This window comes from Aphanomyces astaci, assembly GCF_000520075.1.
Source record: "Aphanomyces astaci strain APO3 unplaced genomic scaffold supercont1.8, whole genome shotgun sequence".
NCBI classification, from domain to species: Eukaryota; Oomycota; class Saprolegniomycetes; order Saprolegniales; family Verrucalvaceae; genus Aphanomyces; species Aphanomyces astaci.
In genome coordinates, this window is record NW_009798271.1 from 1,116,486 (window position 1) to 1,142,753 (window position 26,268).

At 49.7% G+C, this 26,268-nt stretch overlaps 5 protein-coding genes across 5 annotated transcripts; 2 read left to right on the forward strand and 3 right to left on the reverse strand.

Moving 5' to 3' along the window:
• Nucleotides 1–941: 941 nt before the first annotated feature.
• Nucleotides 942–2,351, forward strand: H257_04786 (hypothetical protein; the record flags this gene model as incomplete). Its single annotated transcript, XM_009829412.1, has 4 exons — nucleotides 942–1,526; nucleotides 1,612–2,100; nucleotides 2,185–2,273; nucleotides 2,321–2,351. 4 exons carry the CDS (start codon nucleotides 942–944, stop codon nucleotides 2,349–2,351), a joined length of 1,194 nt encoding a protein of 397 aa, XP_009827714.1.
• A 4,501-nt stretch (nucleotides 2,352–6,852) lies between these two features.
• H257_04787 (hypothetical protein) lies at nucleotides 6,853–7,404 on the reverse strand (the record flags this gene model as incomplete). Its single annotated transcript, XM_009829413.1, has 3 exons — nucleotides 6,853–6,961; nucleotides 7,009–7,059; nucleotides 7,235–7,404. 3 exons carry the CDS (start codon nucleotides 7,402–7,404, stop codon nucleotides 6,853–6,855), a joined length of 330 nt encoding a protein of 109 aa, XP_009827715.1.
• Nucleotides 7,405–14,841: 7,437 nt separating this feature from the next.
• On the forward strand, nucleotides 14,842–15,181 carry H257_04788 (hypothetical protein; the record flags this gene model as incomplete). The annotated part of the gene is made up of 2 exons (XM_009829414.1): nucleotides 14,842–15,114; nucleotides 15,167–15,181. 2 exons carry the CDS (start codon nucleotides 14,842–14,844, stop codon nucleotides 15,179–15,181), a joined length of 288 nt encoding a protein of 95 aa, XP_009827716.1.
• Nucleotides 15,182–16,951: 1,770 nt separating this feature from the next.
• H257_04789 (hypothetical protein) lies at nucleotides 16,952–24,275 on the reverse strand (the record flags this gene model as incomplete). Its single annotated transcript, XM_009829415.1, has 11 exons — nucleotides 16,952–17,162; nucleotides 19,204–19,386; nucleotides 20,134–20,223; nucleotides 20,311–20,484; nucleotides 20,542–20,716; nucleotides 20,774–20,982; nucleotides 21,107–21,244; nucleotides 21,271–21,333; nucleotides 21,403–21,624; nucleotides 23,344–23,985; nucleotides 24,036–24,275. 11 exons carry the CDS (start codon nucleotides 24,273–24,275, stop codon nucleotides 16,965–16,967), a joined length of 2,334 nt encoding a protein of 777 aa, XP_009827717.1. The 3' UTR covers nucleotides 16,952–16,964.
• A 448-nt stretch (nucleotides 24,276–24,723) lies between these two features.
• Nucleotides 24,724–26,004, reverse strand: H257_04790 (hypothetical protein; the record flags this gene model as incomplete). The annotated part of the gene is made up of 3 exons (XM_009829416.1): nucleotides 24,724–24,854; nucleotides 25,721–25,886; nucleotides 25,936–26,004. The coding sequence occupies 3 exons, from the start codon at nucleotides 26,002–26,004 to the stop codon at nucleotides 24,724–24,726; spliced, it is 366 nt and encodes a 121-aa protein (XP_009827718.1).
• Nucleotides 26,005–26,268: the final 264 nt, after the last annotated feature.

A 26,268-nucleotide genomic window follows, 5' to 3' on the forward strand; every position in this document is an offset into this window, starting at 1 on the left:
GTCGACCATTGATCGGCCAAAATTTACACTTGAATTAAGTATTGAAAAAAGTTGGGTCAATTTTTCGCTCCAAAAACTCAAAGACTATGTCTCAAAGGTTTACTAAATTTCAACAGGTATACGGATTCAGAGTAAGAGCTGCAAGTATTGTTCAACGTTGAATTGTTTACCTCCATCATATTATACAGGTAATACTTATCACAAGGATTTATTTTGTCCAATGAAACATCGTATTAATTTCAATTGGACGAAACACCTTGGCCGATCGATGGTCATTTGGCCGATGAATGGTCGATCACGTTAGACTTAAAATTGACCAGAAAAAGTAATTCGTAGTAAGAGACCTCACGCAATTTAATTCGGCCTCCACAAGAGGTTCCTGTCCGGATAACGAAGGGAGAGAAAACAAAGAATTATTTAGCCTAAACGCCGAAACTTCTCCAGTTAACGATGAATATGATCAATATTCCGACCTCACTTAGTATTTATATACACTAATTTTGGCCAATGAATCGTCTCTCTTATCTATTTCTACCGATCTTATTGTAGTAGTATCTTATCCTACACCATTTTGACAAAGTCATTTAGGGGTAGGGCTAGCTCAATTCTGTCGGTTCCGACACATACCGACGAATCTTGTAGGAATGGAATCTGAAATATCCTGGTCTCACATACAAATTCAAATGCAGTGATAGTTCACCAAATAGTTCGACATAAAATACACACCCGACAAGTACCCGACAATTTCAGGAGAACTATTGGCTGCCCGACACAAGGATCGTGACTTGATTCACCAACAGCTTTTGACGCCTAATCATTGGACGAGGATCTTGTCGTGGAGCAACATTGAATTAACATTTGACATGTAGGGGTTGCCATTGGACAGTTAAATATATGTCATCGGTTACACCACAACTATTCGCAAAATCCCATTCTGCAAAATGGAAAGCGTGCCCACCAAACAAACCATCCAGGAGTCGTTTCGTGGAGCGTCGACACGACGAACATACCTAACGTACCAGATGCAATTCCAAGAGTTCTGCGTGTCACACAAGCACGGTCTCGTCCCTGCTGCAGCCACGACAGAGGACTGCACCGACTTCTTTCACCATCTCTACTCGCTTGGTCGCAAACCCCGTACCGTCAACTTCGCCAAAACTTCCCTGGTGGCCTACTTTAAGGATCAGCATGTCGAGCCCAACCTGGCCCAAGCACCTTTGTCCAAGCAATACGTTGTGGGACTTCAAAAGTACAATCGACAAAACAACGTCGACGATGTAGAGAAGGCTCACCCGCTTACTATCGACGAGCTCTCAACCCTCATCAACGGATTTGCCAGACTGAACCCATTCGTCGGGGCTATATTTCGCTGCTTGTTCTCCTGCTGCTACTTGGGCTGCTTCCGCATTAGCGAAATGTTGGGCCTCATATGGGGTGACGTCTCCTTTGGCAAGTCAGCGCATGGTCCATACGTCTCGGTTCGCTTGCGCTGGCACAAGAAGGCAAGTGTTGAGAAGGAATGCCAAGTATACCACTTGGTCAATGAGGACTCATACCCATGTCTTCGTGTGTGCGGGCTGTATGAGGACTACGTCGACAATATTGCGGCAGACGTCCAAGGATGCCTTTGTATTCCCGCATGTGACGATGCTCCCAAGTGGAAACGTTGACTGGTTCAAGGCAATGGAGCAAACCTTTGTGCGCCGACAGCTCAACGACATTGTCGAGTCAAGTCCTGGGTTACCTGTCGGGATATCCCTGCACAGCATGCGGCGTGGTGGTTGTTTCTACCGCGTGTTTGAGTCGCCTGAGCGGCGTTTTGACTTCCGGGAGCTGATGGCCTGGTGTCGCTGGGGGGATGCAAAGACCTGCTGCGAGTACCTTGTCACAAGAACATTGAGCAATGCCATTGACCCGCGTTTGTTGCTTGAGAAACGGTCGCTGGTTCCAAGTGGTGTTCATGGTGGTAATCTTGGTGGGCATGTTACAGCGGACAACATCGCAGCTGCGGTGATGAAGTGTCTGCGAGTGGAGTCAGTCTTGTCGCCACACGTTGGGCTGCCCGTGGCAAAGCGGCAGCAGACAATGCAAGAATACGCGGTACCGAAGAGTATTCCGACTGCTCGTTCAGGGAAGAATGCATGGGAGCAATGATTCTCAATGGATCCCAAGCGTGGTGTTTAGTGTGCCCTCAAGGACTATTCCAAGGAAATGGTCAAGAGTGACCGTCGAAAGTACTCCGAGTGGCAGACCCTGGCGACTGCTTTCAACAAGTATCAGAGCTATGCTCAGTTTGAGAATGATTACGGCGGTCATGCAGATTCGTACTGGGGTTTGCTTCAAGAAGTTAGGAAGAGAAAGCGAGAAAATAGGTTGTAAGTTGAATATTATTGTGTGCGTAGTTCGTTAAATTGCTAATTGGTTCACGATCGAATTGCAATAGACAAAACAAAATACTTAAAGCCTAGTCTATCAAGGCAAAGGATAACCTTTGTACTCCGTCAACAAGAACCCCATTAACCCATTGCCTCGGTCGATTCCCTGAATTGGACTGTGCCACAGAGGAACCGAGGTGTGGGATGGTGTAGTTGACGGCCTTGGCAGCCCCCCGCCCAAAAGCAGGTTTAAGACGAAGTTGAGTGTTAGTGCCAAATTCGACAATGAACGATTCAAGTTGATACAATTTCATCATGTTTATACGAGCATGACAGGACGAGCATGACAGGACGAACTTGACAGGACGAGCTTGACAGGACGAGTATGAGATCCGCGCACAATAGGACGAGAATTTCAACCAATCAGAACGTTGTCGGGTAAATTTGTCGTGTGAGAGGATAAGGGATACATAGTTACTCCTAACCAGGTTTGCTAAATATAGGAATGCGCCGCTGCTCGTTGTAGTTATGTTTACACATGAGTAAGTGGCATTGCACCTTACTTCATGCTACCCTCACCATACCTACGAAAGACTTACCCTACGGACACAGTAGGTCTTCATTCTAGGTGTATATGTGAGCCCTTACGCTTTCACTGTACCCTTCCTACTTATATCCAATAGAATCGCTGTCGGAATGGGGTGTCGGATTGAGTATCTTGTCGGAATATTCATGCTGTCGGGATGGAGCGATTCCGATCCCGAGAAGCCGAAAACGGCCCTCCTTTGGGCCGTCAAGCCACTACCCCGTTCCCCTCTCCATGCCGGCGTAATCCACCAGCTGTTGACCAGCGGTTTCAACCAGATGGCTACACCAACACCCCATTTACGGCGCCCATACCGACACCAACTGGCGCCACTAACCTGCCCCCTGTCCCCGATAACGATGGAACGGGACAAGGCGACAAGCGCGGCTTCGTTTACAACGCGCCGGCGCTCCATGACCCGCTCTCGTTCAACGGCTCGACCAAGTTGGAGTGGCGGACATTCTTTCGCCAGTACAACAAGTACCTGGACCAAGTCAACGCCAAAGGCTCAAGACCCTTCGTCATGCATGTCAACGCGTGCATGGATGTCTTTACCAAGAGGCGTGTGGCGATGTGGGACATGGCCAACCGCAACTATTGTGGTGTTTGAAGAGGAGCCTCAGGACCTGGAAGTGCTCAACAAGCGTTTGACCACGGTGATCCGACCAAGCGTGGGTCTTGGACCGAGAATGCAAGTCAGTGGTCGACATCATAGTCAAGGCGATCAAGCCGCTTTGCCTGCAGAAGTCGGTCCAAACCCAGGTGGACCTCCAACGTAACAGGCCGTCGAAGTCCAACGAGTACCGTTTTGTTGACTGGCTGTACGTGCATACCGCCGGGTACCACTTGTATGCCCCGGTGGAAGACGAGAAGACTTCGGCACCCTCTTCGACACCCTCTTCGACGGACCTTCCCGGTGCGCCCTAGCCCCCGAGCAAGACAGCGCGAAGTACAAGCGAAAGAAGGCGACCTGCCTCAAGTGCGGCAGCGAGAACTACAAGGTGGTAAACTGGCCCAGAGCGCGCCTGGCGAATCCGAGCGCCTGCACAAGGAGCAAATGGACAAGTGGGAGAGCGCGCGCAACAAGAAGGTGACCAAGCTTCAAGGCAGTGCGAACAAGTCCCTCGGCCGCGAAGCCATCGTGTCCGTCACGACGACCCTACTCGACACCGGCTACAACGTTACCTTGGTGACAGCCGGTGTCATGAAGTCCCTGGAGCGAGCCGGCGTGGAAGTCAAGGTGACTTCGCTGGAGCCATCCGTGATCCAGGCGTATGGCCAAGCACCTGCCCTCAAGGCCGACCGCCAAGTGCAGTTCAAGTTGGTCACCCTGGACACCCCCTGTGGCCCTTTAGCCCTGCGTGGACTCAAGGACTGGGTGGACTCTTCCTCCAACACAACAGAGCTCCTGGTCAGCCGTGCTGTGATGGAACGGCTGGGCTTTTCTGAAGGCGAGTTGCTCAGCCACACATTTGCCAAGCAAGAAGTCTGGGATGTCAGCGACGTGGACAAGCCGTCTGCGATGGCAAGTGTCAGTCGTCTGGCTCAAGTGGCAGCCTTAAACGACGAGTGCGGTGATGACGGCATGCACTGTGCCACCCCCAACATCCAGGTCCCATCTGCTGAAGCCGCAGAAGGCGAGCGGAACAGGCGGCGAGCGGTGGTTGAAGCGGAATTTCAAGACAAGCTCCGTGCCGCCAAAAACGAAGGCTTGACCGCAGACCTCTTCGAGTAGCTGCGACTCCTCCTGGCCAATCACGGTGATGTATTCCGCCTGGAGATCGGCCATGACGAGCCGATCAAGGTGGAGCCGCCGTGGGTGCGCATCACGCCTGGCGCTGTCCCTGTCAAGTGTGGCCTGCGACGATACCCCCCAGCCCACGTGGAGTTCCTGAAGACACATGTGCGCGAGCCGAAGCAGCCGGTCTGGTTTAGCGCACCGCTCAACATGGCCTCGGCGCCGCGCATCGTCCCCAAGAACGACCCTAGCGACTTCACATGACCATCGACAGCCGGCCCATCAACGCGTGCACGGAGCGACCTTCAGCAGTTTGTGTGCGCGACCAACTGGATGTGGTCCAGGATCCCCTGCTACACCGAGCTTGTGGCGCAGCTTCGCCGTTGGCTGAGACGTTGGCCATCTGGCCTGCTTCGACAAGACCAAGGAAGCTCTCTTGGCGATGGTCCCCATGGCGCACCCACGGGCAGACATGATGGTTTGCCTTTACACCGACGCAAGTGAAGGCGTTTGGGGCGCGATCGCCACTCAAGTACAATTTGAAGACCTGGCCCTGCCGTTGGAAGAACAGCGCCACCAGCCGTTAGCCTGTCACAGCGTCGCCTTTACTGGCGCAAGCGAGAGTTGCCCAATCGTGGAGAAGGAAGCGTTTGCCGTTGTGGAAAGCTGCAAGCGGCTACACTACATTCTTATCCGCCCAGTTGGCTTCGCCTTTTCACCGACCACAAGAACCTGCAGTACATTTTCAATCCTGCTGGACAGTCCCCAAGCATGGCAAGGTACCAAGCGTACAAGTTGGAGCGCTGGGCCCTGTTGCTGTCCTCGTTCCCTTACACCATCGAGTGCCTGCCCGGTGAAGACGATGTGTGGGGCGATCTGCTCAGCCGCTGAGGCGCCACCCAAGCCCACGTGCCAACAAGTCCGTCCGACGCCTCCTGGTCATGGTGTCGCCCCTGCAGCAGCCCGACTTCGACTGACCCATCCCTGCCGGCATCGTCAAGACACAACAAGTGGCCGTGAAGAGGGGTGAGACCCCGCTAACCGGTGTGGCGTGGAATGAAGACAAGAACCTGTTCATCGACAAGGTGGATCCCACCAAGTGCCACGGACCTCCAGCACCGAGTCTGCATCATAGCGCACCAAGGCGCCGCGGGCCATCGTCGAATCGAAGCCACGACCAAGGCCGCCCGTGATGTCTTCGCCTGAAGCATCCTTGAAGCCGATGTCAAGACCTTTGTCCAAGCCTGCATCTGCTGCCTCAGCGTCGACGGCTCAGTGGTCCCGCGCCCGCTTGGATCGGAGCTCCATGCCGAGAAGCCCCAAGAGCTGATCCACTTCGACTGGCTATCCATGCCCACGGCGACGAACTGGTGGCAGAAGATCCTCGTGATCAAGGACGACATGAGCGGGTCTCCGACAGCGGCTCCCATTTCAAGAACGAAGTCATCGGCAAGCTCCGCAAGGCCGCCGGCGCCCACCACCACTTCACGATCGCCTACTGTCCTTGGGCGAACGGAACCGTTGAACTAGTCAACCGACTGATCCTCCGCGCCGTCAAGACACTTAACAGCGAGTTGAAGCTGCGCGCGACCGACTGGCACCTCGTCCTGGCCCTGGTACAAGGCGCATTGAACCGCTTGCCGAGCGACCGACTTAGCGGCATAGCCCCGGTGACCCAGCAGTTGGTGCAGCCTTATGACTTGTCTTTCCACCACGCTTGCCGACTCAAGATGTATTGCAAAGGCGGCCGCGATGTGACCGAAGACCTGACCGACGATATTGCCTTTGGCAATGAAGGGTTCCACGTCGCCAAGCTCGGCGACGTCCGCCAAGAAAAGTGTGAGCATCAAGCCCTCGTCTACTGGCTTGGCCTCGATGAAGATGAAGCTTCATGGAAGCCCGTGCGCCCCCGCTATGAAGATATCTCCATCGTTTTCCGTCGCTGGGTTCACGAACACGAAGATCAAGAAGAGTGAACAAAATGGCCTCGAAACTCGAGAAGCTCGTCGGGCACTCCCATTAGTGGGGGTGTTTGCAAAAGGTGCATCTGGAAGCATCGGTGGCGTGGAGGGCAAGTTGTCCAGTCACCAGCGGGTCATTCTCTTTGTACTGAAATCTCATGTTGGTAAGTACAATAGCCACAGCGCTGGAAATCACGCGCAGGCTTCGGGCTCAATGTTGGAGCATTCTGAGATGCGTTCGGGGGTCATGGTTGTTTTGTTGACGCGTTTCATTTCCCGTGCTGGTTGAATGTACAGCCGACTGATGTCCCCACGTACATCAGTGGCAATGCGGTGAGCCTCATGTACGAAATCATCCAAAACATCGTGCCGAGGGCAAACAACGCGCTGGTGCCCACCCTAGAGTCCCGATATGGAATACGGGATCATCGTGTCCACCGTGTTCAAGCCGTTCGAGCGTCTGTTCAGCATTCGGCCGAGAGGGGTCGTGTCAAAGAAGGTCATTGGGGCCCCGAGGAAGGCGTACGTGAACTTGTTGAATAGTCCCCTTGATGCTTAGAGTCCGGATCTGGACACCGACAATGTCCCGGAGATCGACATGAGTGTCCTGGCCACCATCGCCAACGACCCGTACTTGCTCAGGTTGAACGCGGTGTTGGCTTGAAACTCAGCCGGGTTGGTGGTCTCAACTGTGCGGCTCCACGCACGAAGCCACAAATCATCCACCACAGCCAGACCGTGCATAAAAACAACGCGAGTGCCCAATACACAACCCCCCAAGACCTGCAAGTAGGCGAAGTTATTCTGCAGCGCGCAGAGCAATTGGGTCGCGCGTCGTTGACCCATTGCAAACACACTCTGTGTGTTTGCAGGTTCCGATACCTTCGTGGCGTGTTTAACCTCACTAATGTCAGTGTTATACTTGCTACCTTGACGAAGGTCCCGTGGCCGAAAGCCAACAAGTAGCGGGACACAAAACAACGATATCTTTAGTTCATTGTTGAGCTACACACCACGACGGATTTTAACACCAGGTGTGACGATGACTCCCCAATTTAACTGTGGGTGATATATGCCCAAGTCCACACTCTAATTGGTACTGGTAGATGCGGGAACTGGGCGAAAACTCATCACAACCAAAGTTACGTAAGGCTAAAATCGAGGCATTAATGGTTGGAGAAAGCAATATCTGGAGTTTCTTCGCAGTCATCCAACTTGTTGGAGAGGGACATTGACTGCTGTACTGACACGATTTCTATCGCTCTCTGCGTCTTGCATCCAGAAATTCGCGCCGTTTTACTCTGAAAACTGAGCAGTTCCGGATATTTCATTACTTTTGCGGATGCAATATTTTTATTGCGCATAACGTTATGCATGTTTTTGTGGTACGGTATGGTGCAAGTAAGTGTGCCAGGCTCAATATATTTCCATACAAAAAGGCCGGTTGGTTTAAATTCTATTACTCGATCAATTTTTCACCAATCGAAAATCTGAACCGTAACTTCTGTTGGGTTTGTGCAGTTCTATCGTTATTAAGGATTATTTTCCTAAAAATATCAATACAAAATTGGAATAGCTGTCGAAGGACACGGCATTTTTTTGTAGTCTTTAGATGACTTGCACCATACTCGGTCGACATGTACAGATATCGAAAATGGACGAACTTTGATGACGTTATTCTCGAGCTGTGTAATACTTAGAGCAATACTACTCGTACTACAAGATAGTCCATTACTAGCTTAGCCTATGCAACATGGTCTGTGCATACACAGCTTTCTCTGGCATGAGGCATCTTACCCGCATGTACATGCTTGCTCTTGAAATACGACGAATTTGGCAAGTTCAAAGTTGACGTTCTCTACAGCTGTTGATTGAGGCGACATGCAATAAGGTGTTGAACCAGGGTTTCCCTAATATGACGTCAAAGTCCTTCTTCCCGAGATCCCACTCGATAAGTATAAAATCTGGGAACGTCATATTGACCAAAGTAAAGTGTGCCAGATACTTCCTTCACTTTCTTGATGCCAGAGCAGTGTCCATCAAAGCCTTCCGCTTGAACTTCCTTGGAACGGATCACTGTCTTGGCCAAACCTGGGCGGCAAAGCAAGTTCGAGGCACCAGAGTCGATCAGGATGCGAACGCTTGTGCTGTCAAGTGCGCCGTGAACAATCCTCAACTTGTTTTCATGCGCTAGTACTGCTTGCTGGGCGGTATTGATGTTAAGTGACTCCTCCTCTGTGGAGACTTGCTGGGCTAGGCCCGTGTTGTTGCCTAGGATCACTTCTTCTACATCTTCGCTGTCTTCTGTGTCGCTGTTGACTTCGGTTACTTGGGCATTGTGCTGACGACTTGGTGTATTGCGCTGGGGTCGCTGAGGCCGGTTGGCATGTCTTGAGATGTTGTTGCGCTGGGGTTGGGTTTGGCTTCTTCCTTGATTGTTCCGAGGTGGAGAGCGGCAGTCACTGATTCTGTGGCCCATGCGTCCGCAGTTCTAACAGGGGCCTACTTGGCGTTGTCCACGGTGTTGTACTTGGGCGTTGTCTACTTCCATGTCGTCATCTTGGCGCTGGCGTGGTGGATACGCATGCAGTGGGCGGCTTCCTTGTTGTCGGTTGTTGAACTGATGGCGGCGATCCTGGCAATGAAAGCGGTCGCGGTCTCTGGCGTGACCACCGTTAGGGTCGAGTTGTGGGAGCGCTCATAGCCCAGGGCAGGATCGCGAGAGTCACAGTCTCGCAACGACGATACTTTGACTCCTCACGGGTTCTGGTTCGCCTTGGAACCAGGACACCTTGTCGCGCTCAGTCATGTCGCACACTTGCGTACAGATTCGTCGGAACTTGGCAACATACTCGGTCAAGCTCGCACATTGGGCTTGATTCAATTCATATAGCTGATCACGCAGCCGATCTTGTAAATCGCCGGGTTGAAACTCGGCTCGCATTCTATGAGGGTATTTGGAGACTCACCGCACGAATGCCGTTCTTGGTACCAGGCTGCGGCAAGGCCACGGAAATTTGCCAGCATCATGGCAATGCATCGCTGTCGAGTCCCATCGTTTTCTTGGTAATCCACGTTCTTTGCCTTGAAAAATGTCGTAACTTGGTGGATGTATAAGCTAATACTTTTGTCCATTCGTCCATAATACTTCGGCATTTTTAATTCTTCAACTTTAAGCTCTGCTTGTCGTGTCGCTCGTTCGATGTGTTGACTGCCCATTCGCTCGCTTGCATCCACTTGATCGGCTTGGGTACGGGTAAGCATTTCCAACAGCTGTTATTGTCGCTGAAAGATTTTGCACAAATCCATCTTGAAATTCTGGTGAAATTGAATTACTCTATTTCGAACTTCGATATACTCTCTTGCATCAGCCTTGATCTTGCGAGCCTTGTGGTACACTTGGATCTTCCGGTCGAGGACTCCTTCAATCAGTTCTTCAATTTGTTCGTTCCGGTGGATCAATAAGTCTGTGCTATCTTGGATAGCGTTACGCGCGTCGGAGTTCTTCGCTTCGGGGATCTGGGCACGCAACTTGTTGATAACCTCGCGGTGGTGCCAGGTGAACATGCAAAGGTCTTTGCGTAGCTTAACCGGCAAATCCAGATAGTCGAGTAATTCCCCGATGTCTTTCGTGGCCGCGAGTTGGGGCTTGCGGGTCTTACTACGGGGCTTACACTAGCAGATCACTCAGAACGTGTATGGATTTTGTTGCTGAGACTATCACCAGATAACGGGTAGCAAAGACCACGTTTTCAAAACTTTCGGCGATGTGTTGTCTCTGCAAACGAACACACAACCGTCTAAGAAGACTGGCTACGTACGGCGGGTTGACGGGGCTTGGGTTGAGGGAACCAGGAAGTGCTACCAATTGTAGCACTGCGGGAGGAAGCGTAGGTAGTTGAGGTCGAAATGCACAAAGAATTAACTGAGGATCTACTAAGATCTCCTAAGTCCTCATCCCTATGAAATCTTCTTAGTCTACTTTACTACTTCTACACTAATATGCACTTTTGTATACAATGGATGCGGGTGCGGTTGAGACATTGGGGGACTTCACTAGGCTAGCGCTTCTAAGCCATACATACCCTTGAGTCACATCCCCAGGCAAGCATTATGTAGGGTGCGTCATGAGCCAGGTACTTTGGAGCTGGGTGCGGGCAAGGTGGTGGCAAGGCGTTACCCCCACCTGTCACATCGCTACACTTGCAATACGGTTCTACAGTATTCCTTGGATTATTTGACTAGTTAGCACTTGTAGCCTGGCATTTTACATGATTGTTTTATCCCTTAGCTCAGTGACGGGCATCATGGCATACAATAACATCGAAAACTCCTGTCACTTGTCATTAAAGTGGCAACATGACATCAAATTGAATTGCATTGTTTTCAGTTTCCAGAATACCCTCATGCACGTGATTCTGTTTTGGCATCTATGATAGATATGATGCTGTATATGGTGCACTTGCATTCTCTCACGACCATTGAGTCTCAAACGATATCACTCGGCACAACAAAAATGCAAAAAAGTGTATTGTACGTGCTGGATTGAACCCACGCGTTTGTACCTACTACAATGTACAGTCACATCCCTAGACCGCTTGACCAATTGTGATGGTTACAATCTATTGCTTTTGCCTGGATTTGATTTAATGAGCCTGGATTTGATTTAATGAGCATGCTCTGCTAGCGCACCGCCTCATTTTCTATAATGGAACTTTTACAAGCAGATATCTCGTTATGTCCACAGGTTCCACCTTATTAGTAGTGTCTCTCATTCAGCGAATCTGGTCGAATCATCGTGAATTTACTGGCTGGAGTTGGGCTTTTTGCGGTCCGAATTATCAGTCCATAACGATACTGGACGGTGTTATCCAACCAGTATGAGGATATTGGTGTGTCGATTTACTGGAATGTGTTTGCCAATGTCCTCGGAAATACAGTTAACTTACTTTCTCTGTTCCGGAATACTTGAGTGAACTTATTGCTGAAACCGTAATTTAGCCTGGACTAAGCAAAATACCGCACAAATAGGCTCAATCGAAAGCCAATCACACGCACTACACATAGGTATTTTTAGGACAATTTTACGAGCAGTAATGCCGGAGCACCAGGACGACAAACTTTTGTTCTGAGCCATTCAAAACTTAAAAACAGCGCAGCGCATTCCGTTCTTGTCCGTTTGGCCTCAAATCGCGCGCATTCGACTCGTCTTCTCCAAGCCAAGCTACCGAAGTTTCTGATGCCGAGGGTGCCGACCGGTCGTGAGCTCACCGACGACCAAAGGTTGGCGGTGTACTACCGCCTTCTCCAACTCAAGACAAACGGACGTGTGAGTCAAGGACAGATGAAACTGCTCATGCATGAGTTCAAGGTCAGCCAGCAAACGATCTCACGCATCTGGACACGTGGTCGCGACTCCGCCGCATCCACCGGGTGTGCCAATTTGTCGTCAAGGAAGAAAGGGCGGTGCGGCGCTCCACCCAAGTACGCTACAACCGACGTGCGCACCATCATTACCAGTACTCCGACAGCCGATCGGTCCACATTCAGGTCAATGTCGTCGTCGACCGGCGTTCCGAAGACGTCGTTGTAGAGGCTCCTTCGTGCCAAGAAGCTGAGTCGCAGGAAAAGTCGACTGAAACCCTCGTTGTCACCTCGAGATCTTGAAGATCGCTTCAAGTTTGTCAAGTCGTTCCTTCGGCCTGGCTTGCGCGGTGAACTCCGATGGCACGACATGATGGATTACGTTCGCATCGACGAAAAGTGGTTCTACATCACGAAGGTAAAACGCCAATGTTACCTGTGGCATGACGAACCTGTTCCCGTGAGGAAGGCGCAGTCCAAGCGCCATATCACAAAGATGATGTTCCTGTGTGAAGTCGCCCGGCCAAGGTTTGACTTTCATGGTCGAACAATGTGGGACGGCAAGGTCGGGCTGTGGCCGTTCGTTGAGGTCGTGCCCACGAAGAGACGCAGCAAGAACAGCGACCGAGGAACTCCCATCACGACACCAATGACAGTCATGAAGCCTGTGTATCGTCAGGTCCTGGTGGGCAAGGGTATCCCTGCGATTCAAGCCCAGTGGCCCTCCAATCGCCATTGACCGCTGTTCATTCAGCTAGACAATGCCAGGCCTCACGTTGGAATTGACGATCCGCAAGTGATGGAAGCGGGGCGCACGAATGGGTGGAGCATTCGACTCACGGCACAGCCAGCACAACGCCCGGACTTCAATGTCCTGGATTTGGGATTTTTCAATGCGATACAAGGCCTGCAGCATCAGACCTCAGCGCGCACCATCGACGACCTCATCAAGTCGGTACAAGACGCGTTTACAGAGTTGCCTTGGCGTGTGCTGGACAAGACGTTCATGACCTTGCAAAAGGTCATGGAAGAGTCCATAAAGGTTCAAGGCGACAATGTGTACAAGCCGGCGCACTTGCATAAAGACGTCCAAGAGAAGGCTGGTGTGCGTAAATTGAGTCCATCGTGTGACCCAGATGTCGTCGCAGCCCTCAAAGCACTGGAGAGTCGCTTGGCTGACGAGGATCTGGTCGACGAAATGGCTGAACTGTTCAACACTTCTAGTGATTTTGCGCAGGTGGAGAATATAGTTGTGGTGTGAAAGATGCTTAGAGTGCCAACTAAATTCTTCATCACATCATGCATTCACTCATCGTAGAATTGTACTTCTGAATAAAAATACACTTATACCTCGAAAATTGATGCATAATGTATACAAATTGCTTGATGTTTAAACCTCTCCAAAACTTCACTCAAGTATTCCGGAACGGAGGAAGTACATTCTAAATAACTCTATCACATACAAGCACTGCCCCGGTAGCTTAGTGGTTTGGACGTCAGAATAGTAACACAAAGGTGGTACAGTACATGGGTCAATTCCGGTGGTGACACGAACTTTTTTCTGTGATCAAAATCAAAAGATTGACTAACATTCACCTGCATACATTCCAATGATAACACATCCCAAGTAAGTTCATCCAGGTGTTTTTGATTCCGAATAGCAGTGCCAGTGAAAAATACTAGAAAGTTTTAGGACTTAAAGTGCATGTGTACCTATGTAGGACCCTCCCGTATGCTCTTTCTCGAAAACTTGGCCCCACAAGCGACGGACGCCGACATCGAAGAAGCTCTTGAACGTTACGGCGACGTCGACAAAGTCATTATCCTCCGCAAGAAACACATCCATAGCTCCCCTTCCGACTCCTCCAAGAACACCCAAAATGCCCTCGTCCAAATGTCCAACTTGGACGACGCCATCGCCGCCCATGCTGGAAACGACCAACCTGTGCTCCTTCAGGTTCTTCCCGGGAGAAATGGGCAAATCAGGATGCCTTAAAGTGGGGAGCAAGCGTAACACTGGGTGGATTTTAAGGGACGCCCAGGCAAGTTTGCTGGAGTGTTCTCGATTTCTCGTTCTTACAGTTTCTGTAATGGGGCACACAGAGGAAGATACGAAGTACATTGTTAACTGAGTGAACTAGCTATCTGTGAGTTGGTTTCCTTGGCGCGCGGCTCCGCGCCAGTCATACAATTCATGCAAATGAATGGTGCTGCTGCGAAGGTTACAGAGCCAGTGATTCAAGACATTTGGATTGCCAAGTGTCCTCTCAGGACAGGATTAGAACTGACCAATGGGATGTCGTGTCTGGATGTTATCCAGACCCCGTTACATCCTCCCACTCAAACTTGATTTCGGTATACTTGGCCGAACGTGGGACAGGGATTGAGAATTCGGGACGACCGTTGTCGTCAGTAGTCATATTGAACGACCGTGTCTTCAGTGGTCATTTTGACAAAAGCAACGAAAGCGAAGGGTGAGCACCTTCCGGACGTCGAACTACGGCGGCAATTGTGGCGAAGCCCGTAGCAGCCGGGGGCGCAGCCAAGAGCGCTCTGGACGGAGCGCTCGTTCTTCGTCGCGCCCATACCATGCCGGATTTTGTGGTGGCCTCCGTAAGTGTGGACGATGTTTTGTCCGCACGAATTGGTCTCCCAGTTGTGGGAGATGCGACCTACCTGATGAACCGGGTGGTGTTCCGAGCGTTGGCTCGAAGCGCGGAAGAGTATGCGCGCATGGAGGAGTGTCAAGCTCCACGCATCGAGTTACTGCGGTAATACCTCGATGGCGTCGAGGTGGTGGTCAATGTTTTGATTGACATGCGTCCATGGCGTGCATCAGCGTTGGAATTCACTGAGTTTTGCGGCGAGCGCAAGTACCGTGGCGAAACCATCGACATTGTGCGGGTCGCTGCACTTCAGGAGGAGGCCATTTGGGAATACGTTGGGCTTTGGTGGGCACGCCTTGTGCGGATGGGGCCAGTACCGAACGTATTCCAGTACCAGCTTCAACTAAGTGTCGTGCCAGAGCTGCCTCGGTTTAGACGGGATTTCGTCCACCAGATCTCCGAGTACTGTCGAAGTCGCGAGAGAGTACGGAGACATGAGTTGGCTGGGATATCCAGTGCTGATGTGCATTGCGTAGGGCCATGAGATGTGATCAGATACAGGGAACTTCAGAATGCAAGGCCGACCGAAGTATTCAACATTACAGCCGTAGTTTTGTCCAATCAAACAATTATTATCCCGCCGGCGCGCAATTCAATAATTTCAAACCAATACTATTCAATGGCACGCATCATGTACCCGATAGCCTTCAAGCTCCAGGCCCTGGGCCTCCTTGAGACAATGAGCGTATATCAGGTCGCTACTGAACTTGGTGTCGCCCGTCTAACTCTGCGAAACTGGGTCATCATACGCGCTCATATCCTTGCCTACAGAGGCAACAAGAAGCGCATGAAACTCACACCTGGCGGCCGACCCGAGGTGTTTCCGGACCCACCTGGGTTGCTTGAGTTTATCCATGGATTACGGGACTCTGAACGAGCCCTTACTACGATCCATATGGTGACGTGGGTGAAGCGCAATCAACGCGAATGGCTTGTGTCGTACTTGGTGGACAAAAAGCCAGGCTGTGGGTACAACTCACTGCTCCTTCTGCTACAACGCTTTTGCAAACGTCATGGAATCTCGCGACAACGACCTGGCATGAGTAAACGAAGCCAAGGGGATCTCGAGGACACTCATGACATCTTTGCAGCTGAATTCCACCGTGATTACCGCGCACATGGAGCGGAGAGCGTGTACAATGTGGATGAGACAGGTTTATATTATGATATGCCACCTAACTACATTTGGGCTGTTCGTGGTGGCAGCTCCAAGATATCCTCAGGAGAGAAGCATTCGATGTGAATGACGGCTGTCTTGACCGCGAAGGCGGATGGGTCCAAACTCGCGATCCTGTTCATCATGAAAGGGGCGCCTGGTGGCCGAATCGAAACTAGCGAGTTTCCGACCTTTCCTGCTGGCCATTCCTATGCAGTCCAAGAAAAAAGCGTGGATGGACGGCCGTGTGTGGAAGTCCTACCTGCGCACCGTCTTGCACGACCACATGGAAGAAGCCTCAGTGATCCTTGTCGACAACTTCGACTCGCACGTGTCCGAAGCATCCTACAAGATCATCAACGAAGAACTCGGGTCGCATCTCTGCCGCTTACCTCCAAACTCAACGTCGATGTGCCAGCCCCTGACGTCGGCGTGATGGCGCCCTTCAAGCGGTACCTACGGGAACTGTTGTTGTTTGCAGACATCATCACAGGAGAAGACGAGGATCCATTTTCACTCACCGCCCGGCAGAAGAGGTTGGCGTTAATTAAGAGAGCTGTCGCTGCTTGGGAGATGGTGTCCACCGACGCTATCCGTGGCAGCATTGAAAAGGCACTTCCTCAGGAACCAATGGATTAATTCGTTTTTATATTATCTGTTGTGAAAGTTCAGTGTACTTGGAAATTGTATGTTTTTTAATAAAATTTGGAAAAAGTTTGACACTCCCCGGGAATTGAACCCGGGGCCTTTCCTGAATAATGTTATGCCGTCGCACTAAACCGTTGCGCCACTGCATCAAACGCTTACGCTTCTTCCGTGTATACCATATAAATCATTGTACAATATTATACCAATAGTTTTAATACCACTCTATTTTTGAATGACCTCCTGAATTACAAGTTTGATTTCTTACAGTCAAACAACATCATTGTAAATTTGACTCATAATTAAATTTCCTCTTTCAAAGGTCTGAATATTATTTTGATGGGCCAACGTCATTGGCAGAAATATACATACACCGTACTTCGAAGTACATTTACCAATCAAAATCTGTTATTTCCATCCCACTCGAAGATAAGGTAGGCCTTGCATTCTGAAGTTCCCTGTACTCGCGGCCATCACGGGCCTAACGCGAGCCCTTCACCTCTGGTGCGGTATATTCGAACGCTGGCGTAGCCCACGACGTGTTGAGGCGTTTGGAAGCTCTTGAGGCGCGCTAGGCGCAGCATGACGCCGTGGTTGTTCGCTTGGCTGCGGTTGAGCGGAAGATGAAGGGACATCGCGTGACGCGACTGGAGCACGATGTCGTGCTTGAACTATTGGCTGCTGTCGAGCGGATGATGCAAGTGACTCCTTCGATATTGGGGTCGGAGGCAGCGGTCCTGCATCGCATGTCGCGGGCTAAAGCGACGCTGAAATAGCACCCGAAGCCACAACACTTGGAGGAGTGGCTATATATATGCGGGTAGAGGTGGTTACTGGCGCAACAAAGTCTGCTGTTAGAACCCTTCATGGTCGGGTTGTGAAGGTGGAACTTGCCCTGCAACAGCACTGTCGAGTGACGCACCACTTGGTGCCCGGCACCAAGTCAATGTCATGCAGTATACCTTTGTCTTTGGGGAGACATTCCGGAACACTGTACGGGAAGACATCTTGGAACTCACGAACCAAGTCGTAGTAGGGGTTCGATTCCAAATCCTTCCATACCGATGAGGAAGGACGAGACACACCCTCCTCGACGTGATCATCTATTGTCGAGGAAATCAGGAGGTCCAGCAATGCTGGCGTTGTCGTGCCCGCGAAGCGCGCGGGCAAACGAGAGGTAACATATCTCTGGTAGCTGAGTAATTTTAGCTGCAGTCAGCGGTAACTCGAACAGGTCGTAGGCTGAGAGGACAAAAGCGTGTGCATCACGCATCGAGCGACCACCTGGGGGTGGAATTCGGACCATCGCCGTTCATGACGATTCGCAAATCATCGCCAAACGTGGCGGCATCGCCAACCATGGCGGCAAGTGTGTCCAACCTCGTAGTCGAAGTGATGGGACGCGTGACTAACGGCGTCACCAGACCAGGCAAAGGAGTGAGTTCATTACTCATCACGCCTAGGTGTGTAGAAAGGTGGACGGGTGCGATCTTGCACATGGTCTTGGATCGCCAATCGATCCAGGGTTGGTGTTTCTCCAACCATCGCATACCAAGGATCAAATTCCATATTCATCGAGGTCAATGACGTAGAATTGTTCGGTTGGTCGACAAAGTCTCCCACTAAGGTCACCAACAAATGAAGCGTGAATACGTTGAGTACAAGCTCTGTAAGTGATCCACTGTCATGGGTTATATCGTGCTGAGCCACCAATTGACCATAACAACGCTGAAATTGATGATTTCGTAAGTATGCAGCGTTGTCGCATACTTACGAAGTCATCAATTGGTGGCTCAACATGAACGAGATCCACTAGGGTACTACCGAAACACCCTCGTTGGTTGCATGCGCTATGGTCCGATGGGCTCAACATTTACTGTACAACACGTACATGCTAAGCCCATCGGATCACTTGCACGCACCGTAGTGGATGTCCTTGCGGACGCCCTGTGCATAGATATAGGAGTGCAAACGGAATACGACCCGAGTGTTGAGGCACATGGCCCCACGATGGGTTAAGTGCAGTGATTTTCTTGCCATGCGTCCACAACTTGCGTCATGCAGTCGTCGTAGTGGAGTCCACTATCATAAGTGGACTCTACTATCTTGAAATATTCTCTTGTGTAGAACTGCACAAGAGTTTTGTATTTAAGATTTGAGCCGGTGGTATAAATATAACGGCCCTCGAAGTCGAAGCGCAGGTCTTCGAGTTGTTCGCAAATGAATGTTTTTCGATGAAACCCCGAAACCCCGTGGACATCCATACAGTCTGATAGCCTGAGTATTCCACCTACACACTAGTCATTCAACAAATATTATCTTAATTTTTGTATTTTGATTTATTAAATACTAATAGTATCTCCAATCCAAAAAATCTTGTGACGAAGTAATTTCCGGATATTGCATTGCATCCGATATATTCCGCATCCACGACCCAATACCATATCGTTACCCTCCAGTAAGTGCACACCGATACGATCAGTCAAGTACTCGATCAGGGCCCAGTTGACTCTGACTGTATGGATGTCCAAAATATGCCCACCAGAAATATGGTCATTCCTCATCCAAACATTGTCCAGAAAAATGGTCATTACTGGGCACTGCACTTTGTCAGAAGGACAGTCGTTGCCGGCCCATGCACATGAGGGTGGGGTAGCGGTGGTATGGCGTACAACCCTGAGTGCATAGTCTACCTTGAACTCGCCATCGTACGTGACTAGAGTCCATATTGGGATCGATGGAGACAATTCGGTGTCGATCCATGTGCAGGGCTCGACCAACCGAAAAGAGGTTGAAGTGTAGTTCTGGGATGGGGTATACGTCCTGCAGATAGATCGCCAACGGGTCGCCGTTCGAGCCAGTGACGTAAAGTCTAACGTCTAACTGTGCCGCGACCTACGACGTGAAGTGGGTGGCCATCGGCTGCACCAGCTAGTGATGAGTAGGCTTCGTATGTGACGAACCATTCTCGTCTGAAAGTGGAGTGCTTGGAAGCACCACTGTCGACTGTTCATGGACAGGAGTCTAGTTGTTGTTCAACTATAGGACTAGTCGGTGGCACACGAAGCCCAACCAGTATGACCGCATTATGAATGTATCAAGGGAGTCAAAGTGTGGACTAAAGTCTTTTAGTATTTTCGAAAGTATTCTTGGAATTATACTTGAAGTGTTGGTAGAGTGTTGTACACTTGAGGAAATGGCACACTTCCACTCTTCGCCAAACGTGACGTGTACATGAGCACACAGCTCTAGAATGTACCATGTATTCGACGTGACAAGGAGAACATTATATCCAAAAATCAGCCGTTTCTGACCAATTTTGGCTAAAACATCAAATAACTCATTTTTATGCCTGTCCTTACCTTTTTGTCGCGCACTGTAGTACCGAAAACGAGACGTGTTATTGTTGTTGACAAGGTGCCGCTAGTCTAGGCAATGACGCCGATTGAATCTCATTTAATCTAGGCAGTGATGCCGATTGAGTCGCATTTTACCTAGTAGATAATCTAGGCATTGATGCCGATTCGTTGTCACGAAATGATGTAAATTTTGGCAAATGTGCCGGTTCATGAAGACTTAAATAATGGGTCTGGTCATGTTGTCAAGAAGTGTCGCTGCGATTTATGCTACGACTACGACTACGATGGTCGTTTCCTCCGGTATTTTCACCGGGGCCACCTTGGTGGATGCCGCGACTGCGGCTTCGCCGGTCATCTTGGACGGGATATAGCTCTAGAGCCAAACAATGATAACCATCATCGAAGAAATCATTGGGCTGATCGCGCGAGGGGCTCCGATCACCGTGGTGGTGAAACGGACTTTCGTCACGTTGATCGCGTCGGTCCGAAGACGCAACTCATTTTCGGCCGCCTTGGGTGTAGCCTTATTGGAAATGGCTGCCTTGGGCGTAGCCGCGGTTTGAATAACCGTCGTGGTCCTAACCAGGGCCGCCTTGGGCGTAGCCGCCTCAGTGTTGACCGCCATTGGCAAGGCCTAGTTGGCGTGTGTTGAGCAACGCACAAACATCAACTTATTGATGGGCGGATCGACCGCCGCGTGGGCAATTGGTGGGTCTTTTTGTCGGGGTGGGACGCCTTCAACTTTGGCCGTGTTGGTTCCGTTGGCCACCGCCGTGTGGTGGGAGTTGCCCTGGCGGGACCGCCACCCATTCGGGTGGGAAGTTGAAGTCGCGTCGCACCGCATTTTGGTGGAATGCACGAGAAAGCTTCGTGCAATCTATCGTACATGTGCGCAGTAGTCACAAAAGCCTCGATCTTCGCACGGCATGTCGCGCTGTGAGCGCAACGGGCTGAGACCGGTCGTTTGACCGTAGATATCATAGCTCGAGAGTCGTAAATCACTCGATCGAGTGGTTTCGGGCGCTTGGTCGTAACCATGAACTGGAAGGGCATGAGCCGTCGGTTTGGCGTCCAAGAAATCGGGGAATTTCTGGGTCAGCTCATTCCAATCCTGTGGCACGAGGTCACGCAGCTGGATGTATGGAATGATCGGTGGAGCACCGCGGCATACTTGCAATGCATTTAGGCAGCGCGGACAGCAAAACCGATGCCAGGTAACTGTCCCTAAGAGTCGTGCTCTCGCGTTTTTCAACCACCTTTCGAAATTTGTCGAAAGTGGCCTGGCTGCCATAAGTCGAGCAATGTTTCTCGAACTTTAGGCCGTGGAACTTTGTGTAGACGTCCACGGCGGAAGCAAACTGCTGCTCTTCGCTGCAGAACTTGTCGCGGAGCCACTCGATAATACAATGGGTGCATTTACCGAGGTTTGCAGCCGCGCATAGCGGCGTACTGCCTCCAACGCGTAGACCAACGCGATGGATCGCTGATATCAGCGTGATCGGTTTTCATGAGTTGCTCTAGCGCTGCTTTGGCTGCGCGAGCGCCCAGGAACTTGACCGAATGATGTTTTGGCCAGGTATTCCTTGAAGGGACGAGCAAGCTTCGGCTCCACGTCATCGAGGACTGGTGGCGGGTGTGGTGGCTCAGACGACAGTCGTAGAACTTCGTCGTCGATGTGCCGACGCAGTTTCTTGGCGTCAAAATAGAGGACGCAAAATGCACGCGTCGATCCCTTGATGGACCATTTGGCTTTGACGCCAGTGCATTGTATCGCCTAAGTGGTCAAGCCTTCTCCTTGGAGGGTAATCGTGGTCAACTCGAAGTGCCACTCGTCAAAGTTGTTGAGTCTGCGCAATTGGTGGACGACTGAGAGGGTTGGGCGGGGTGCCACAGCAGAGGATGCGGTGGAGCATAACCAGTGGAAGGGTGCAGAAGCCAGGTGGGAACACTGGGTAGTTGAGGGTGAAATGGAAAGTGAATTAGCTTAGTCAAATGTGAGAAAAACTAGTATTTCATCGCGTCGCGGGCTTGCACAGCACCAGATCCGCCTGGAGGCTGCGGGAAACGATCAAGTTTACAATCCTCAAACGATATGGGTGAATATGATCACTTTGCGGACACCGTTCGGACAATTTCAGTCGGACATACTTGACATTTGTATTCGACAAAAGGGGAACATATTTTGTCCGAATGAAATTGTCCGAACGAATATTTTCGGACATACTTGTGTATTGTATACACCCGCATAAGAACGATCAGCTTTACAGCGAGCGACGACAGAGTATCCGCCCACAAAATTGCGCACACCGCAGCGTAGCGGAGGTCGAGTGTATAATTTTGTGCAGGCGGTGCCTTGGCGAGGAGTGAGCCCCAATCGTGCACTTCACCGAATGTCCATCGATTCCTCTTGTCGGGAAAAGCGGCAGGTAGGCCGCAGGCCATGCCGCTACCCAGACAAGGCCTGTGGTACAACTATTCGCATAATTTATGACAAACATTGATGTTACAGTTAACTTATGTTAACTTGATGCTATATTTCGATGTTATCTTTTTAAATTGTGAAAAATTTATTTTATATTAAAAATACGTAACGGTGTTCTCATGGAATGCAGTAGACCTCTTGTTCAGTGACGAAGTTTCAAGTCAGAACGTGGTTAGTGATCATCCATCAAGGCATTGACTAAGATATGTATAATTGCTCATTTATTTAAATATTATTTATGTTATTGAATATTGAATCAATTCATTATCGATTGCCGAACTGATCATTTGAACGATCACAACAAAACATATGATTTTGAAACCACGAAACGGTAGCATTATTTTGGATCATGTTACATGGACATCACCGGAGTACGGAACATTTGAACCATCATGGGCCCACCAAAAGATGTACTTTTGGGGCTAGGTATTTGCATCAGTTGATGTAGTCATGTCTTTGACACGCTATAGGGACGATCGTTCTCCCTGGTGATGACACCACCGCGAAATTCCATTTGTGTTCGAAGTTCTAAAGAAACCTGTAGCTCAAGACACAAAACGTGCATTCTGCAATGGCTATGCCCCGGGTTCGAGTCCCACTGAGACCAGATCTTCTTCGGGTGCAATTGTTAACAACTAGACCTCTTGTTCATATTGTAGAAATTTTCTTAAAACTAACAGTAAGTATAATCCTATTTAAAAGCACCTACAGAATCGAGCGTCGGCGATCGACTTGGGGAGAGGTCAGCTCAAGTCGCCTCGCACGCCGGACACGATACTGTGCTTGAGCTCGACTCCGCTTCCTCGTTGCCTCGTTGGACATAATACTGTAGCGAGCCAATACACCATGGTAATACACACCATCGGTTCCACGCAGCGGCATCCACGTCATATGTGCGTTAGTTAACGCACAGCACAACCTTGAAATTCGGTCAAAACGAGATTCGTTCCACTTGTACGTCTCACGCATGATCTTCCAAAGGCTGCATATGCGTCCAAAGGAGTTCTCCACCAGGACTCGATCCGATGACACTCGGTCATTTCGTTCAAGCTCTCGTGCAGTAAGAAGGCCGCCTTGAGGTCTTCGCTTTGGTTGCATGGACCGCACTTCGTGTTGGATCCCTTGATAGCCCATGTCCACCAGTATGCTCCACGAGTCTGGATACTCCTCAGCACCTTCGTCGTGATCAACTTCTTCCATCTCAGACGCTGACTTGCGAAGCATGTCTTTATGGACATGCCGGCGATGCATGAACATTGTCACATCCGCAACAGATCCAGGACTGTGTTCGGACATATCAACAGCCACACCTGGGTATGCTACGGAATACTCGAGCTTGAGGCCATACAACTTGTGTTTACCTGAAAAGTAGTGCTTGGCCTCGTCAAATCGGCCCGTCGGACGGTACGATGGCTGGAACTTCACATCGGTGCAGTACAAAGCGGAGGGAAAGTTGTTGAACGTATGTCCGTGTTGAACTTGATAAGTCATGCTGATCGGCTTTACGAAGTGCTCGTACAGAATGAGTTCCACGGTGTCGAAGACGCGGTGGATCATTTTTTCAAAGGTTGGTGCCTTCATCTTGTAGTCGAAGGCGTGTTTGTCATACGCGTTACAATGCTTGAGGACGGACATTGCCATGAAGAATGCATCCTTTGGTGACGTCATAGATTTTCGGCCGCGCCCCATTGTCATGTCGTCACCATGGCTGACTCAACAATGGCCCAAATGGATTCAAACTCGGAAAGAGTAAAGTTTGTCATGGTCGACAGTGACGCATTGCCGCCTTGACTGAAGAAGCTGTCGATGACGGGCGTGGGGGAGTCATCGGCCTCCTCGACATGTTGGGAGTGAGCGTGGTAGACTTGGCTCATCTCATCCAATGCGTGAACGTCGTCGTCGACTTGTTGTTGGAGGCGTGACACGATAGCAAAGGAGTCCATGGGTTTCTTAAAGAAATTGATTCTGAGTTTTCACTGCGCGCTAGGTATTTGGTGTAGAGTCGCAGCAGATATTCAATTATATAGAATATTGTCATATAGGTTGTAAATGCGGAATAGCGTTGCCATATTGTATTTGAATCGGTTTATTCTTCAATGACGCAGTCTTTGATCATTTGTTCAATCTCTTCGTCATTTACATGGTTAATACGATTTTAGCCAATCCTGTCACATTTACTTATTTTAATTCTATATATATATATTGATGTACAGTATTATTGGCAATCACTGATCAAGAAATTTGTAAGTGAACAAGAGGTCTAGTGGATACTTTTCGAAAAAGCATGAAGTCCATACTACGTATACGTTTTGAACAGCGGAATCGAATACAAAGTCGCCTTGCACCAAAACTCGACTCCTTCGTCTAGACATACGTTTATCCTCGCTTATGTCACCAACGATGGCTATGTTCGTCATTTCCCGCAGCCTCCTGGCATAGCGCCGCTTTGGTCAGCGAGGACGGCGCCAACGTCAAGTTGACGAGCCCAAGAGATTCCGGACCACCTGGCCCATCTTGAAGTGCTAGTCGAGCATTTCAAAGAACGAAAACCAAGGTACCGCCACTGTTATGCTGGTTGTACCGCCACTTTTATACTGGTAGAGGAGTTAGCAGCGTCTCTGCTGTGGTTGCCCATGATGGGGCGCGTTGATTTCTGTCCACAATACATTACGTAGTACTACTAATAGTATGCATGTTTCGTGATCGTTTCGTACTCGGAGTAAATCACCATATATCTACGATACAACCAATCGCATTCAAATTTTAAGATAACTTTAGCAAGAATTAGAAAACGTTACAAGTGATTTACGAAACAAAAACGTTTCGAGATATTTAGCTGGTGTATTTTGTTTCGTAAATCGTGTATAATTTCTGATAACGTTACTACTACTACTGTATTAATAGTAGTCATAATACGGTTTTTGCACGTACAAGCCTTATTGGAACGACCGCTGTCGTGCAAATTCGCATTTCGATCAGATTTTGAGCGGAGGACCATACAAAATTCAATTTAATTAAGATTCTTAAGATATTTGTGGAATTTGCACGACACAAGTCGTGCACGAAGCCTATGTTTTCTATTCGATGAATATAGCTCACCGGTACAAGTACTGGGATTTGAAGTCATGGCCAAATCTTGACCAAAAACAGTGTGAATTATCGATGCATTACATTACTACAGTGCGTTGCACTCCAAACTATTTTAGAGTTTGTATGGAGCCATCAATTATCAGTTTTGAAATTTTTTTTTCCAATTGTACAGGTCGACGTTTACTCCTCAGTACTGCCTGCAACCACCCCGTGTGATTGGCGAATCCAATGCTAAAAATATTCATTATGTACTCTGAGCATACTGTTATACTGTACTAGTATCAAACTTGAACAATACCAGGTGGAGCCTTTTCGAACGACATTTTCACCGATGATTCATAAATGGATTCCCAGGCGCTGATGGTTCTCTCCATCATGTGCACCGGGTGCCCTTGGCCACCAAGCGAGGTGAGCTTCTTGTTCGGCGCAGTGGCCAAGTACTTGGCCTTCTTGGTGAGCCAAGTCTGCCACGTGGACCGTGCAATCCCTCAATGGGGGAGTACTCATACGCACGCAGAAGCTTGATTCTGTCCCGAGGCTGTAGCCTTTTTGGACGCGCTGGCGGAGGATGGGTTCTTGCATTTCAAAATTTGAATTATTCGAGATACGAACCAATAGGCGATCGTCATGCAGATTACCTTTTGCTATCAAATCAGCAGCTACAGTAAGTAGGTCATAATTTTGCATTTTCGTCCCGACAAACTTGGATAGTTGTGAACAATGGACTTAAGAGTACACACATCGTTTCCAACATGATTGTACTCCACGTTAATCAACTAACGTTATAAGTTATTACTCGTTAGTCGTTCTACGATTCGCTGACTAAGCGAGCAATGAGTACATTGC